The sequence below is a fragment of the Magallana gigas genome, chromosome 10 (genome assembly GCF_963853765.1).
Source record: "Magallana gigas chromosome 10, xbMagGiga1.1, whole genome shotgun sequence".
NCBI classification, from domain to species: Eukaryota; Metazoa; Mollusca; class Bivalvia; order Ostreida; family Ostreidae; genus Magallana; species Magallana gigas.
The window spans coordinates 27,557,634-27,573,007 of record NC_088862.1 but is presented as its reverse complement, the minus strand read 5'-3'; the positions used below and the strand labels follow the sequence as shown (position 1 = coordinate 27,573,007).

At 31.4% G+C, this 15,374-nt stretch overlaps 1 protein-coding gene across 2 annotated transcripts; it reads right to left on the bottom strand.

The window, feature by feature from the left end:
* Positions 1 to 233: 233 nt before the first annotated feature.
* LOC105328668 (protein draper) lies at positions 234 to 7,729 on the bottom strand. Of its 2 annotated transcripts, XM_034453207.2 has the most exons (9): positions 7,604 to 7,729; positions 7,440 to 7,501; positions 7,192 to 7,354; positions 7,026 to 7,090; positions 6,762 to 6,924; positions 6,611 to 6,672; positions 6,328 to 6,465; positions 5,271 to 5,408; positions 234 to 794 (listed from the first exon to the last, which is right to left on the bottom strand). In XM_034453207.2, exons 1-9 carry the CDS (start codon positions 7,684 to 7,686, stop codon positions 586 to 588), a joined length of 1,083 nt encoding a protein of 360 aa, XP_034309098.2. In that variant the 5' UTR covers positions 7,687 to 7,729; the 3' UTR covers positions 234 to 585. The 2 variants fall into 2 exon arrangements, with proteins under 2 accessions (XP_034309098.2, XP_011427946.3); XM_011429644.3 differs by lacking the exon at positions 5,271 to 5,408.
* Positions 7,730 to 15,374: the final 7,645 nt, after the last annotated feature.

Sequence of the window (15,374 nt, the reverse complement as noted above, 5' to 3'; positions counted from 1 at the left end):
CCAAAAATTATATTTTTCTGCTTCCTTGAGTTGCTATTTACAAAAGTGGATACATGTGAATCAAAGAAGAAATTAACATCAAATCTTGAAAACCAGGATCAACGTTAAAAAACTGAATACATCTGGATATTAAGGAAAATTTCTAGAGATTAAGAAGGACATGTATCAGCAATAAAATTCAAAGGCCAGAAGTGAGCGTATTATGACCCTCGGAAAATGTATAAGTCGATCGGTATTCGTTTTACATTTATCAAAATTCCACAAACTTATAACACTATTCCGCGAGGTCGGGAGTTGGTGGTACGAGCGCCTTGACTGTCGCTCTCCAACTGCCGAATAATTAAACATGGCCAACAATTTCATATAGATAACAAAATATTTCTAACAATAGATAATAATGGAAAAGTAAATGTACAGAGTTACTTCAATTACCGTATTACTTGAATAAACTGAATGTCAATTTAGAGTGTCCAGATCAAAGTCACTCAACGTCAGACATAGGGGAAAAGGTGTCATATCCAAGGGGTACATTTCACACGGTGATAGCATTATATACTTAGCAAAAACATTCTAATAATGATTCCACTATTTAATGCTATAGTAAATATTGGAATCGATTTCTTTATTGGAGTTTTCCAGTCGGTAGGTATAGAATATAGCAAGAGCTACGAATAAACCCACTGCTGCAAGAACACCGATTCCAATCATTAGCAGTGGCTGCTTTCTGTTCGCTGACAGTTTTTGGAAACCGTCTTCGTTAACAGTTTTCATGGATTTTTGTGGCATGGGTGTTTCTAGAAGAAAACAAAAAAGAAACTATATATCATATTTCAAAATTTAAAAACAACTTGCTTTTGACGACTGTATGATATTTTAATTGCATGATGCATTGGGAACTCATATTAGGAAAAAAAGACTAACTGCTATAATCTTTTTTTATTAAACATATCAAATGCGTTGTTGCAATTCAAAATTTTAATGTGTAGATATTTTTTCACGATTCAAAAAATAAGCTTTTCCGACAAACAATGGACATTGAAAATAAGAAGGATTAACCCTAAATTTCAATCAAAGTACTGAAAGTACTGGAAAGCGCTAAGCCGGGACGGAAGTGTTAAATTATACCGAATGTTATGAAAATAAATGTAAAGAATCATATTTGAATCGGGGTTTGTTCGTTATTGTAAAAATTCACGTACTCAGAATTCTGAAATGATATAGAATTCGGATATTATGTCTTTGTTATAGAATATATAAATCTTTTCAATGATTAATGCATGCTATCGTGTTACAGTGAAAACAGAATGCTGATGACTTTTAAAAAATCATAACCACAGCATTTAATGTAATGCAATTAATGTAAGTGTATCTTTATTTTTGAAGCATAAAATGTTTCATCAACTAGACTGTAAATCAAAGTTTCCAATTTACAAATTATAATTAATCTGCCTTAAAGCATGTTTACAAAGATCATGATTGATTTTAGAATTTAAGCAATTTCTGGAGAGCGAGAAAATTTGTTGTTATTTTGTAATAATACTGCTTGTTTGTTTTAAGTAGATTTTGCTAATTTTCAGCAGAGCTACACAGCACATGCTTCTTGTGAAGAAAATAAAGTGAAATAAGATTGTCGCAAATAACAAAAATCAGACTATGATTAATATTTATTTATGTTTATTTGCTAATTTTCATCATCTTTTTGTTACTACATCTGACAACTTGCAAACCAAAAGAATGACGAACAATAAAAAATACAGTACAAATTACGATACCGATTGCAAAATAAAAAGCAATAAAGTTTTGACTAAAGTAACTAAAGAAAATACTGATCGCATTACAGATCTGCCTTGCAGGAAATGCCACTGACTTATTCTTCTAAATTTTAGCTTTGGTAACAATATTTCCAGCCTTCTGTTACAATACCCCATGCAAAGACCATTAATGCATTAACATTACTGGATGTTAGAAAATTTAATATTTTACAAAATAAAGTCCCTTCTAACCAATTAAGTATCAACTAGACAGTCTCTTCTGTGGTATATTTTAGGGTATATCATTGAATTTAATGAAGTATCTACCTCACATCTCATCATACGTAAAAAGTAGCGTGTTTCAACAAGTTTAATTTAAAGGGTGTTGTCATGGACGCCGATTCAGATGTCACAACAGTATTTCACCGAAGGTTCGCGTGAAAATAGGGCTGAGGGATTTACCTTAGAACTGGGCCGTTTCCGCCTGCGACAAGGGTTGTAATGTAATGAAAAAACATGTGTCAGGTGTCTGACTACCCAAGTTTTGTAATAATGCAAGATCATTTGAATTTCTTAAGCGTGTTGGGTTTTTTTTAGGGGAGGATTGATGAAAAGTTCTTGACTTGTGGTCTTGTGCTTTTCAAGCACACGCTTAACTTCGACGTAACAAACTCTCGCGCTTTGATTGATGCACATGTGTTTTTGCTACTAAATTGTAAAAAAAGTTTTGTTTAAAAAGATATCAAGAGGATTTTCCCAGAAGTTTGTTTTGAATTTATAACTTGTATCTAGATATGCGCATTTATGTTAGGGATATATAGCAAACTCCATGCGCGGATCAGTGGGGGGGGGGGGGGGGGGGGGGCCGGACCCCACTGTAGAATTCAAATTTCTTTAAATTAAATTATAGAATTACCAAAAATATGCCTCGGACCCCCATCCCCTCCCCGGCAAACTAAATAACCGTCGGAACCCCCCCCCCCCCCCTCGGATTTTTTTTGTTTTGATCTGCGCTTGAACTTTAATACTGTAGTGACACCTGCAATACATACGAGCTCTGCCGATTGGATGAAAAATGTTAAATTAGCAATAAAATCATAGTTGCACACGATGAAGCGTCGTCTACGCAAATTAAACGAGGTGTCACTTTATAACGATTATTACATATATTTACTGTAGTATTTCAAGTAACTCAACAGTTACATTTTTTTATAATTTTTTTTTTCAAATCATATGTTGGATCATCATTAAATTGCATATCAATGCAAAATGATAGAAAATAATTTGGGAAATATTGCATACAGAAATCGAAGCCTAAAAATAAAATTGATTAAAAACAGCTCAAATTATCGTGAAAAAAGGTGTTAATCGAAATATTTTGTATAAAAAGTCTGCATTTGTATATAAGACATGGTGTTCATAACTGTAACGTATTACATGACGTCGACATATTATGCGTAAACGAGGGTCTATTGCTCCATGCCGATGAAGAATTTTAATCAAATCACCGGTACCAAATAACACTCAGGAGATTGCATTGTTTGAAAGAGATTTGGCTAGATGTTTTTACAATAATTAACACTTTTAATAAGATATGGAAAGCAGTCAAATGTATCAGAGTTCTCCTGAGTACGACTTCTCTAGCATCCGCCAGTAGGTGGCGGTATTTCGGAAATGCGAAAACGAAAGTGGAAGTAGGATTAGAAATCTGGCGACAAAAAAGCGCTGCAGCTATGCTTAGCGCTTTAAAAAGCAAATGTGACAGGTTTTTTTACAATGTATTTTTGGTACAGTATACAGGAAAAGAAACATATAATAAAACAACTCTTTTCAGACAAATGTGACGTCATCAGATAAAGCAAAGTCCATATAACATATCAGAGAACCAAAGAAAAGGAACCACATGTACACGTACATATATACAGTACCGTCAACGCAGATCTCGTATTTAACCGCGCTCCACCCGTGGTTATTGAATTCTTTCCGCGTTACACCATCGCGGTTAATTCATCGATGTTCTATAGTATCAGCTGCAAATAACGTTTTTCGTAACCGTCAACAAACAAACTAAATATCTTCCTTCAGGGGCCACCAACCCACCGAACAAACAATGGTGTGAAACGATATGTTGAAATCTAGATATCACATCCTGTTGTTTTTTTTTTTTTTTTTTTGGTTCTCTTCAGGTTAAAATAAGAGAACAAGACTAATTATTTATTTTAATATCATCAATCTAACTCTGATGTCAACCTGAAAAATATTCTCGCAACCTTAAATTGCCATAAACTGCTTTGCAAATATTCTTATATGATACGTAACAGTCTTTTAGATCGTGTATTATATCACTCGTACAGAAAACCTTGTCCATGAACAAGTTGATTAAGAACATAAAATACACAACAAATACAAATTTGACCAATACCTGTAAATGTGTACCTATTGTTTTCTATAATACGATTGCAAACTGGTTGAAAGTTTGTTGAAACTCGATCGCACGGACATACATCGGCAAAAGCATTTCATCAATTTAATTTACCCGGTATGCAGTACATTCAATAAAACACTTTCAATACTTCTTCACAATTTAATAAGACTGAATAAAAGAAAAAAAAATGCTAATCCGACTGCCAAGCATTCTTATCAATTTTTGAATAGGCTATGTCAATTTGAATTGATTGTAAAAATACATCGTCGGGTATCTAAATGATTGATTTTAAACACACTTTTTATAAAATTAACATTTTAAAAATATATATCGTATGTTGTCTTAGATAATTCCATTTAATAAAATGATGTACATGAAGTGGCGTGTATCTAATAAATATTTTTTAAGTCTAGGGAGATAACTCGCGTTTCAGTCCGATACTTTTGTTCACCTGTAATTTATCGTTAAGACAGCGGCGGTGTTGATTTGCTGGACAACTCTACCGCGGGGGTACGCTGTTTTACCTGAGACATCTGTTTTAAACCGCGTTGCAATTTGGACCGCGGGGTGCGCGGGAAATACGGGATCCGCCTTGACCATACTGTAACTGTATCAAAAGCTTAATCATTAAATTCGCTATTTCTTTTGAAATATTGTAATGAAATAGTAAATAGAAAACAATTGTCTATATTCGTCTAGTTTATTGCTGTGTTTTTTTTTACTCTTTCTATAGACATGATCATACGACGAATTTTGAACAACAGTTGTTTGTCATCTCAAATATATAATCTAATTTAATAAAGTATGTAATTTTTGATGGAGGTTTTGTGGAAACAAATGCGCTCGAATTCAAAGGTTATCGAAAGTCAGAACATGCAGAAATATTGACGGTTCAAAAAACAGAACGGATATAGGGTAACTTGTGAATGGTAACGTATATATTTATTTCCAATGGAGTATGGTAAATATTTCTCAAATACAAATTTGACGGTGATTTTAACTAGCCTATGGTAGTTAATACATGTGTAATTAATATAAAATAGAGTGTATCTCTCTTTCAATAAAATTCTGACCAATTTTTCAAATGCAAATACCTGTTGAAAGTTCCATGCAGCCATTCACATGATCACAGTTTGTCTCTGTACAGTTACATATTGACTCACAGTCCATACCGTGAAAAGGGTATGGGCAAATGACGTCACAGCTTTGTCCTTTGAATCCCTTATCACAAGCTAGATAAATAAAGATTAGAAAGTGTTAAGTGGCATTTTTTATGGTTTGAGAATTAAATTGACCAAATGATATACATGTATGATATTGAATAGTGTAGAACAACCAAACTCTACGTACGTAAAAATTGATATGGTTTCGTACAAATGTATTCCCAAACGTTGTTAAGCTATATATATACAGCAAAGTAACTTACTAAGTACACGTAAGTATGCACTTATTAGGTATGGACATTCTGAACAAGAATCTTTTAAAACTAAAGTTTTGTCTCATGGATCCCAAAACAATGGGCTGTCATGGAAAATCTCCACCAATGAATGTCTAAGCAGGCATTTGATAAAGTGCCGTTACTCACAAAATGACACGATTGGTGTTACGCATAAGACTATTCATTTAAAGTTTAGAGTACCCCAGTTACGAACAACAAATTATGCTTTCATGTCTTGTAAAAAGATTGTCTAAAGACAATTATATTAGAGTTGTAGGTAGCTATCTATAACAAATGATGATATGGAGAAATATGAATAAAAAAAACGAACCAGAATATTGGAATATGTTTGAAATTGGCATGTATACTTACAGTGGCCTTGAAAAGCGTTTAACCAGCATTTGCCAGTACTTGACTTTATTTGTTCCAATAAAAAGCACTAGGAGGAATGCAAATAGCATTACCAGCAAATATACGTAATCCGAACTTTCTACCGGGCGCATAAAGGACATTCTAACATAGTGGCACTGAGATTGCGATATTGATATTGAAATCAAGTTACATTTTATTTTACGTAAGTAAGTACGTAAGTTATATTTCTTATGCATCCGACGCTAATTATTAGTGTTCGATAACAGTTCAATAACCTTTGCATATCATTGATAGAACTAGAAATACTGCATATTGAGACATAAAATTATAACAATATATACCTGATGAATATCCTCTGCACCCATTCACATGATCACAGGTTGTTTCTGCACAGTTACATATTGACTGACAGTCTAGACCATACGAAGGGAAAGGACAAACAATCTCACAGTTTTGTCCCGTGTACCCCTCTTCACATGCTACATAATATTTGAAAATTCGATAAATGTTAAATATTATTAGAATAATACATGCTTTTTGGAATTAACGTCAACAAACGATTCGTGATATTGTAAACAATAGGTAAAGCATACTGTACATGTAGAAGATCATAACAATACGTACGCACACATTCCGTCCTCTCACTATTCAGCTTGTATCCGTAACAACAAACAGTTCCGTTTTTTCTTCAGATATAAAATATCAACATTTAAATGTGCAATTTTGCATATGTGCTATTTCTCTGAAGAATATTCAATGAAAAAGAAATACATACCCATTGCAGGTGTTCTGAAAACTTTTTTCTGTTGAATTTCCACAGCCGTTTACATGATCACAGAAGAGTTCTGAACAGTTACATATTGACTGACAGTCCAGACTATATGTAGGGAAAGGACAAGCGTTCTCACAGTTTTCTCCTGTGTACCCTTTTTCACAGGCTACATATAGATGTTTAATAGTATTCAAATTATACATGTACATTGTATTTTGTATTAAATTTAAAACAAATAATAGGGTAAAACACTTCTTCTATACGTACGTTCACACTCTGTCTTCTCTCTATTCAGCTTGTATCCCTGACAACAAACAGTCCCTCCGTTTTTTCTTCAGAGATAAAATATAAACTATTGTATGTGTATTTGTGCATACATGTGCTATTTTTCTGAAGAATATTCAGTGTAAAAGGAAGCAAAACAATTACGTACCCTTTACAGATATTCTGAAAATATCCGTTTGTTAAATTTCTACAGCCGCTCTTGTGATCACAGAAAAGTTCTCTACAGTTACAAATTGACTGACAGTCTATTCCGTAGGAAGGATAGAAGCATTTGGTGTCACAGTTTGCTCCAGTGTAACCCAATTTACACGCTAAATAAGTCAAAATATAGGACCAAAATTCAAACGTTCGAGACTTTGTCAAAATGTGCGTGTTTACATTTACTATAAAACTTACGTAAACAACTCTTTTGCACTTGATCCCACTGGTACCCAGCACAGCAAGATGTTCCATTTCCACTGCAATATCGATATAATTAACAAGATCATTTATTTAGAAATTTTGAAATCGACAATAATTGAGTCGTCAAATATATCATCTTGAGTAGTTTGACCACCTACTTTGCACAAAGTGTTGCATATATCACTTTAAATTTCCAAAGCAATGCCAGAAATAAATAGCATAAAGCCACATTATTGTTCATTTTGTTTTCTTTTTACTTAACATAAATCAATGATAAGTAATGATTAAATCTGAATTTTGGTTATTCACAATTTTTCTTCCTTCTTCCGTGAACATGGAAGGAAATTCATTGTGAATATACATCGTGTTCCTGATACATAAGTGCATTCATGATGATTTTATTTTTGTAGAGTTTATTCCATGAAATTAAAAATAAACACAAGATTGGTGTTTTCTGTCCATTTATGATTGGTAACTGTTTCATGTCATATCATTGTTTATCATGATAAAGTGCCAGTCCCCAAACACTTTTCGTTTCAAAACAGTAAATATATGAGATATTTACAGGTAAACATCGGAATCTCGAGCTTGGGGGCCGGGACTTTAACAAAAGTTATAGTTACATGTATCAAGTCATTGAGATATCCAAAGCTGCTTTCCAATTTTAAATTTGATGAAACTCTTATTTACATGTATTTTAGTGCCGATGTTTGCCGAATTCTTCTACTACGCATAAAGGAGTTTTAACTTTGATGAGATATCTTTAGTTTAGTTATTTTAGTTAGTTTTTATTATCTATAGAGCTAGTATTACAAATCACACAAAATATGTCTATAGTATAAGTGTACGTAAACTAACGTGCCAAATATCACTTGATAAGCTCACAGTAGTACTCATGTTGGAAACAACACATGTAAGATTAGCCGGAAGTCATTTCACACGTTCGTTCTTTTTAGTTTTCGTATCTTTTTTTTTATATTTTTGGCGCGTACTTCAATCATCTTATATCGTTTTTGGAGCGTCACTCATTCATGTTACACCGCTTTTGTACATAAAAATAACTCAATTCCGAAATTACATGTAATTGTTTTATGAAATTAGCAGTTATCATTCTTAGATCAAATGTGCAAACACGGTGTTTTATTAAACATATCGGATATCTGTCTTTCCGTTCATTGAAAAAACATTTGTACACGCACATGTAACATTAAATTAGAGCGATTCTTCTCGCGAGATTGATTTGTTGATAGGATAATACTTGATTACATTATTTTTTTTCTAGCATACATGCAGTGCATTAATATCTTTTCCCTTTTACCATCAATTCATACATGTGCACACATTCACATCAGTAAGTGAAAAGTATATTAAAAAAAATGAGAAAAACGATAACTGCTCTTGATATCGCAAAAAACATTTTACTACTAATTTTGTTCAGAAATATTTTTCCGAAGAGACAATAGGTTATCAGATATTGACAATATTGAATTGCGTATTGCTACATAGCTTTCAATGTAATATTTTGTTCTTAAAAAATATACTACTGTTTAAAAGAATATGAAAGAACAAAATGAATGAAAAAAATACTGTTAACAACATAATGTAATAAAATTTGTTACTTTGTTGTTCCAATATAATGTTGTCTCATCTAAACCAATATTGATGATATTGTTATGTATATATCCAAGCCAAAATTTAGCAAAACAAACACAAAAACCATTTTTAAGCCCCTAGTTATGGAATTAAGAAATACTTTTTTACTTTATCACATGTTGATTTTCATACAAAATGAGCCTAAAAAACATGATTTCACATTTTGGTGAGAGAAGAGAAATTACTGATTCAATGTTGGCAAAATGAGAGTTTTAACAATTAATTTTATTCTATCCCGGCCAATTGGTGTGAGTATTCGTTTGTTTTGCTTTGTTGAATCAGTTTTGATTTACGACAGAGTAATCATAATTCATTTTTGTAATGTTTTCTAATTTTACTGAAAGATGAATCTCAAGCAAAATAAAATTTTGTTGAACCCCAGTCCCGTTTCCATCTAATGCAAAGGTAGACCTGTTTTGAGACTTTATTTGAGCCAATGCAAATCATTTTTGATTTTGAGCAATTTACCCTTTAAACCAGAACATTTTGAAAAACTTATCTAAGTTATCAAGAGCAACAAAAAAAGGAAGAAGAAGAATTTGGTTAGCCGTCAAAAAATAACAAACTGTCGTCTGCATATTGTGAAAGCTGATGTTCTTCATCATTAACAAAAACACCTCTATTATTATTGTTTTGTTTTAGAAGAATATATTACATTTCTGCACAAAGCAGGAAGAAATATGGGACAATATCAACCTGTCTACAACCTCTTTCCATACTGATTCGTTCTGATTTGTGTCCACATTGTAGAATTTATGCTTTGAAATAATTTTTAAAAGCTTAATCCAGTCTATACTGGCACTGTACCAGTTATCGGCTAAAATTTAATGTTTTCTTTTCGTATTTTCTTATTTCTTGATATTTTTGGTAAAAAATTGCCATACTTTTTAATAATGAACTCCTTATTTATCAATCTTTTTGTTTATATCATTTTTTAGAACCGCAAACATCTTGTTTTGTGATTTTTATCAGGGCCCGAATTTGCCGAGTTTTTACGATCTACTGTACCAGTTATCGGCTTCGTGATAATAACATAGTAAAATCCCTGTAAATGTTGATTTTATACTCTGCTATAAATGAAATTTGAATTATGTCCCTTGTGGGGTCAGACTAAAGTAGTCGGGGTTGTGATACATTATAAACAAAACTCATAAAATTATTCGTTTATTATTATACGGTAATTCACCAAATCGTACACTATTCATTACATAATTGTGCAACCAGGCGTTCAACTGCGCTACGAATCTCTCAGGAAGTAAAGAATTCCTTTTGTTTATACATGTTATATGTATTGATATTATATGTCAAGTCAAAGAAGGGATATAATAACGTATCACAAAGAGGTAATATTGTATTTTTAACTTATTACGTCATTTTCCCCACTGCTGAAAGTGCAAAGATGTAAAATCAGCGGTAAACAATGACTGTTTAAGCTCATGTATGAAACATATTCAAGAAAGTTTTCAAGCAAACCTACTTTTCTTTATTCGAAAAAGACGACTGAATTGAAAAATCTTGGATTGTCCCGTGCTATAAACCCGAACTCTCAGTTTAGCCGATAACTGGTCTTAGCCGATAACTGTTACAGTACCAGTATAGTTTTCCAACAACCAAAGTGATTTTCTCAGACTTCTCTTGGTAAAAAGTTGCAATAGCTTTCCCTTTCTTCGAATATGCTAAAATAATTCATAATTAACTATACATATTTTCAGAAAATGATTTTTTAAAAATGTCCAAATGAACAGACAACTCTTTAAAAAAAATTTAAGTGCAAAAAGATCACTTAATTGACTACATACATACTCCCAAGTTTGGTTTGTGTCAGCCACATAATAACTTTAAAATAAAACAATATATTTGACGTGGTATAGATCAATCAAAATTGTTAAAATTGCCTTAGTTATGGATAGACTATCTTAAATGATAATTCTACTACAGTTATTGCCGAGATCAAAGAGATGCCGCGGACATTATTCTTTAATATACCACGAACGTCATCAGTAAAATATTAGATCAGAAATACCTATATGTCTCGCACTGAACATGAAAGTACAACTTCAAACCATAAAAAGTTTTAAAACCATGTCAATTTCACGTGTTAGTTCCAGTCATGATCAAAACGATGTATATTGCCTCATATATTAATCTTTAGGAGATCTATGCATTGACGACAAAGTTGCATGTATACGTAATTTCTAATATGTAGTTTAATGTTTTCGTACCCATAACAATTGGAAATAACTTTATTTGTTAGAATTTTTAACGACGTGTTGTTTTGTGTGATGTCATAGTTAACATTTCCCGTACTCTTTGGTCGGCGCGACCACAAAGTAAACCTTAACGTAGCCCGCAGGTTTGCTGACGCAACAATACGATTCGACGTAAATAGTTGTTCGTCATAGCATATTCAAATACTTTTAAAGGATAACAAATGATCTTTAGACATAAAATGAAAAATTTCAGAAAGCTAAATTACAGTTTAAACGAACATTTATGATTATCAAGTGCTAAAATTTTAAAGACGTGACATATATTGTCGCATTTAGGTATGAGTGTTCGTTGGAACTCTTTCATCAAAAATCATGTTTAGACACGTACATTGTGAATAAATTGAACCGTATGCATTAACTTCGCTCGTTTAAAATTATAAATTTAATCTGTTTTTTCAAACACCGGTCTTACTATCATTTTTTTTTTGGGGGGGGGGGGGTTAGCTATTTATCGTTTATGATTACAAACTTATTAATATGTCAATAGTTGTATGGCTATTATTTTTGCATTGAGTGATTGACTAATTGAGTATCATTAAAAAAAGAGTAGCCATGTTTCTTCTTTTCACAATCTTACATTAATTGCATTTGTGCATTCAAAAACATTCATAATAATGTTAATTAGATTTGCATGTTCTTAGATATGTTAATAAGCTAGTCTTGTCAACCAGTGAATTTTTATTTTTGGTTCTCTGACGAAAGAAATTGATGAAGTCGGGCTAACGTCGCGATGAAAATATAGGTTTTTGTAAAATCTTTTAAATCTTTAAAGTTTTTTTGCGTAAAATTGGCCGAGAAAACATATTGATGATTTTTTTTTTCTGAATTGATTCAAAATTGTCTCTTTTGTGTTTTGTGTTGACTAAAATTAAGTTCGTCTAGATAGTTTTTAAGTTTGGAGCATGGTTTTGAAATGCAGTTTTCTATTAAGATATACATTTTACTATATATTTCATTAAAATGGCGTTGCATGATTTTATCAGCGACACTGTTTTTGGATCACGATAACATTATAACCATGTAGACGAATCTCAAATAATTTTAGAAATAAAACTCTGAAACCTATCGATCACGCGGAAAAATGTTCAGGGTAGGTTTTCTCACTAGCAGTTAACTCGCAAGCTACCTTAAATAAATGACAAATGATCATTAGAAACATAAAAATAATTTTTTTTTAAAAATGAAATGCAATTTATACAAACATTGATAATTATCAATTTGTGCTGAAAATTTAGATAGTTAACACACATCGTCACATTTTGTTCTATAAGGTATGTGCATTTGAACTCTTTCATTTAAAATCATGTTTAGACAAGTAAATGTATTTAACTGTATGCAATAACTTCGCTTCTTCTACAATTATTACAATTAAAACTTTCGTATTTTCAACTACAGATCTACCTATTTATGTTCGTTTGGCTTAAGCTCATTTATTTATATGATTACAAAATTATTATGTCAATTGTTGTATGATAATTATTTTTGCATTGATTGACTCATAGTTTCATGAAAAGAAAAATAGTCATTTTTCTTCTATTTACAACCTTAAGCTTATATTAATTGCATTTGTGCATTCGATAACAATGAAAATGTTTAATCCTTTTTTTTTTGGTCTCAGACGTAAGAAAATGATGACGTACGGCTAACGTCATAATGAAAATATTAGGTTCTTTGAAATCTTTGAAATCTTTAAAGTTGTTTAGCAAAATCACACATTGATTATTTTTCAGCGACGCTGTGTGAAACACGATAACACTACTACCGCGCAAACGAATCTCAAAAAAATTATAAAAATAAAACTTTGAAACCTATGGATCACGTGGACAAATTTTAAGGGTAGGCTTTTTCACAAGCAGTAAACCTGCGAGCTTCATTAGATACCTTATTTGCCTGACAGTTTCAAATTGATCATATATAATTGTATCGTCCCCGACTTTAGTATTTATTAGTGGAGGGGTAATTAAAAGCAAGCATATATTTAAAGAAATGTTTGATATCTTGAAAGCTGTCACTATTTTTTAATTTCAGATAGTTGAGTTATGTCGATTTTAATGTTGTTGCATGTGTTGTCGCATGTGACAATTTTGAAGGAGTAAGAACGGTTATTCAAAAAAAAAAAACCAAATTCCAAATTGAAAGCTGGACTTTTATTGTGTCCGCTGCAGTGGTTTTGTTTTTGTTTTGTTTTTTGGTCCTTTTTTGTTTTTTGATCCGGATATAAAATGTAAATCTGACTGTCAAACTATAAAAAGAAAAACGAGATCATAAACATTATTTTTCGGAAAGAGTGACAAGCTGTTTTTTTAACCTGCAACTACGTATACATAACATTAACAATGCATACCTAATTGCTTTGGACAATTGCTATTATGTAAAAATAAAACTTGATTGCGTATACTTATTCTTGAATAGTTTTAATAAATGTACATTATGTAAGTGTATGTTTCATTTCAGATTTTCTCTTCCTCGCCAATATAATAGACATCATACAACTTTTTTTTTCAAGGAACTGTCAGTGTCTTCAAACAATTTATGAGGTTAAGGATACGTGAAACTGACATGAAACTAATTGAATAATTGAAAAAATTGTTAAAACAGACTCTAATCGATTCGCATTTGTCAAAAACGACATTTTAAGCATATGTAAATGAGTTCGTTTCCATGGCAACGACTTTCAAACTTACCCATGTTCAAAAAATTAGAATAAGAAAGAAAAACTTAAATGCAAATTAAAAATGTCATTAAAGACATATTTACAATTAACTACAAAACTTTTCTTGCCAAAATATTAAAAAGGTTTATAAAATACTTTATTTATCTGAAAATGGATTATTGGAATTTCTTTTATTTAATCCGCTATTTTAGTTTGAATTTCCTCTGACCACTAAAAAGTGACATTTTTTGACGTGACCAGGGCTAGAAAAATTGCAAAAAATACTATCACTTATAATTATACTCTTAACTTTTAAAATGTTACTTTGAAGAAATGGTAAAAAGCAACAGATTAATAATATCTAATTGGTATGTTGTTGAATAAGAAAAAAAAGATAAAAACGTCTGAATTTCCTCTGACCTCTCTTACAATAGATGCTACAAACCCTACTAGAAAAGACGTATAATTCAGTTTTAATTCAGTTTTAAATGGAAATTTCTTTCAACTAGTTATACTATGAACCTGCATAAGTTCTTATAGAAAAAAATTAATGGAGTTGTGTTGCAAATACTATTAGTAATTGAATTAAATAGGCTGAAAATCCGCATTTACTCTGATCTGACTTTCACACAAAATCACTTTGCGCGCTTCATGAAAGTCAAAACTGCTAAAAATGATTGTATTTCTAAAAACCAAACATATAAAGATAAGAGGATTCTTTAATTTGACAGTTTTTTTTTTACTTTCAATGTATATTAAAGAGTTTATTTTCATGGTAATTAACAAACTGAGAGCCATAAGTTGAGCATCTGATATAATCAAGAAAATCTGGTCTCTGTAAACCAAAAAAAAAAGAAAAACATACATAAAAACTTTAAAACACACAATTTTTATTAAGCCATTGCTGAAAGCTTTTAAAAAATTATCAAACCAAATAAATAACAGGTTTCATAAAAATCATATATTGACTGTAATTAATTTTATTTTCCTCTATCAATCTTTAAAAGTTTTGTATGATTTGTAAGGTATTGCATTAAAATGGGTATTGGAAATTAACATGATTACAGGTATAAAATAAAATCTGATACTTAATTATGATATTTCTTTAAATTAAATCATCTGATCCAGACTGGAAAACACTACAGATTCTGAGATGCAATCCTATAGTTCCTATATATGCTGAACTTTGAACTTTGAGCCCTTCCTTGGTCCCCATATTGGTCTTGATGCTATTTATAATGTATGATTTAGACTTTATCAAAATGATTATGCAGGGTAATATATTACAATGGGTCAGCCTCAATTTGAACTTAAAAGTACAAAATGTGGAAGGCCACACCAATTTAATTTTCA

Bases quoted from the DNA above. Each gene is read 5' to 3' on its own strand.
- LOC105328668 (XM_034453207.2), bottom strand. From the start codon at position 7,686: ATGAACAATAATGTGGCTTTATGCTATTTATTTCTGGCATTGCTTTGG. The intron at 7,355-7,439 runs GTAAGTTTTATA...TGACTTATTTAG, and splicing joins AGTGCAAAAGAGTTGTTTAC to CGTGTAAATTGGGTTACACT. The intron at 5,409-6,327 runs GTATATATTGTT...TTATTTATCTAG, and splicing joins GTGCAGAGGATATTCATCAG to CTTGTGATAAGGGATTCAAA.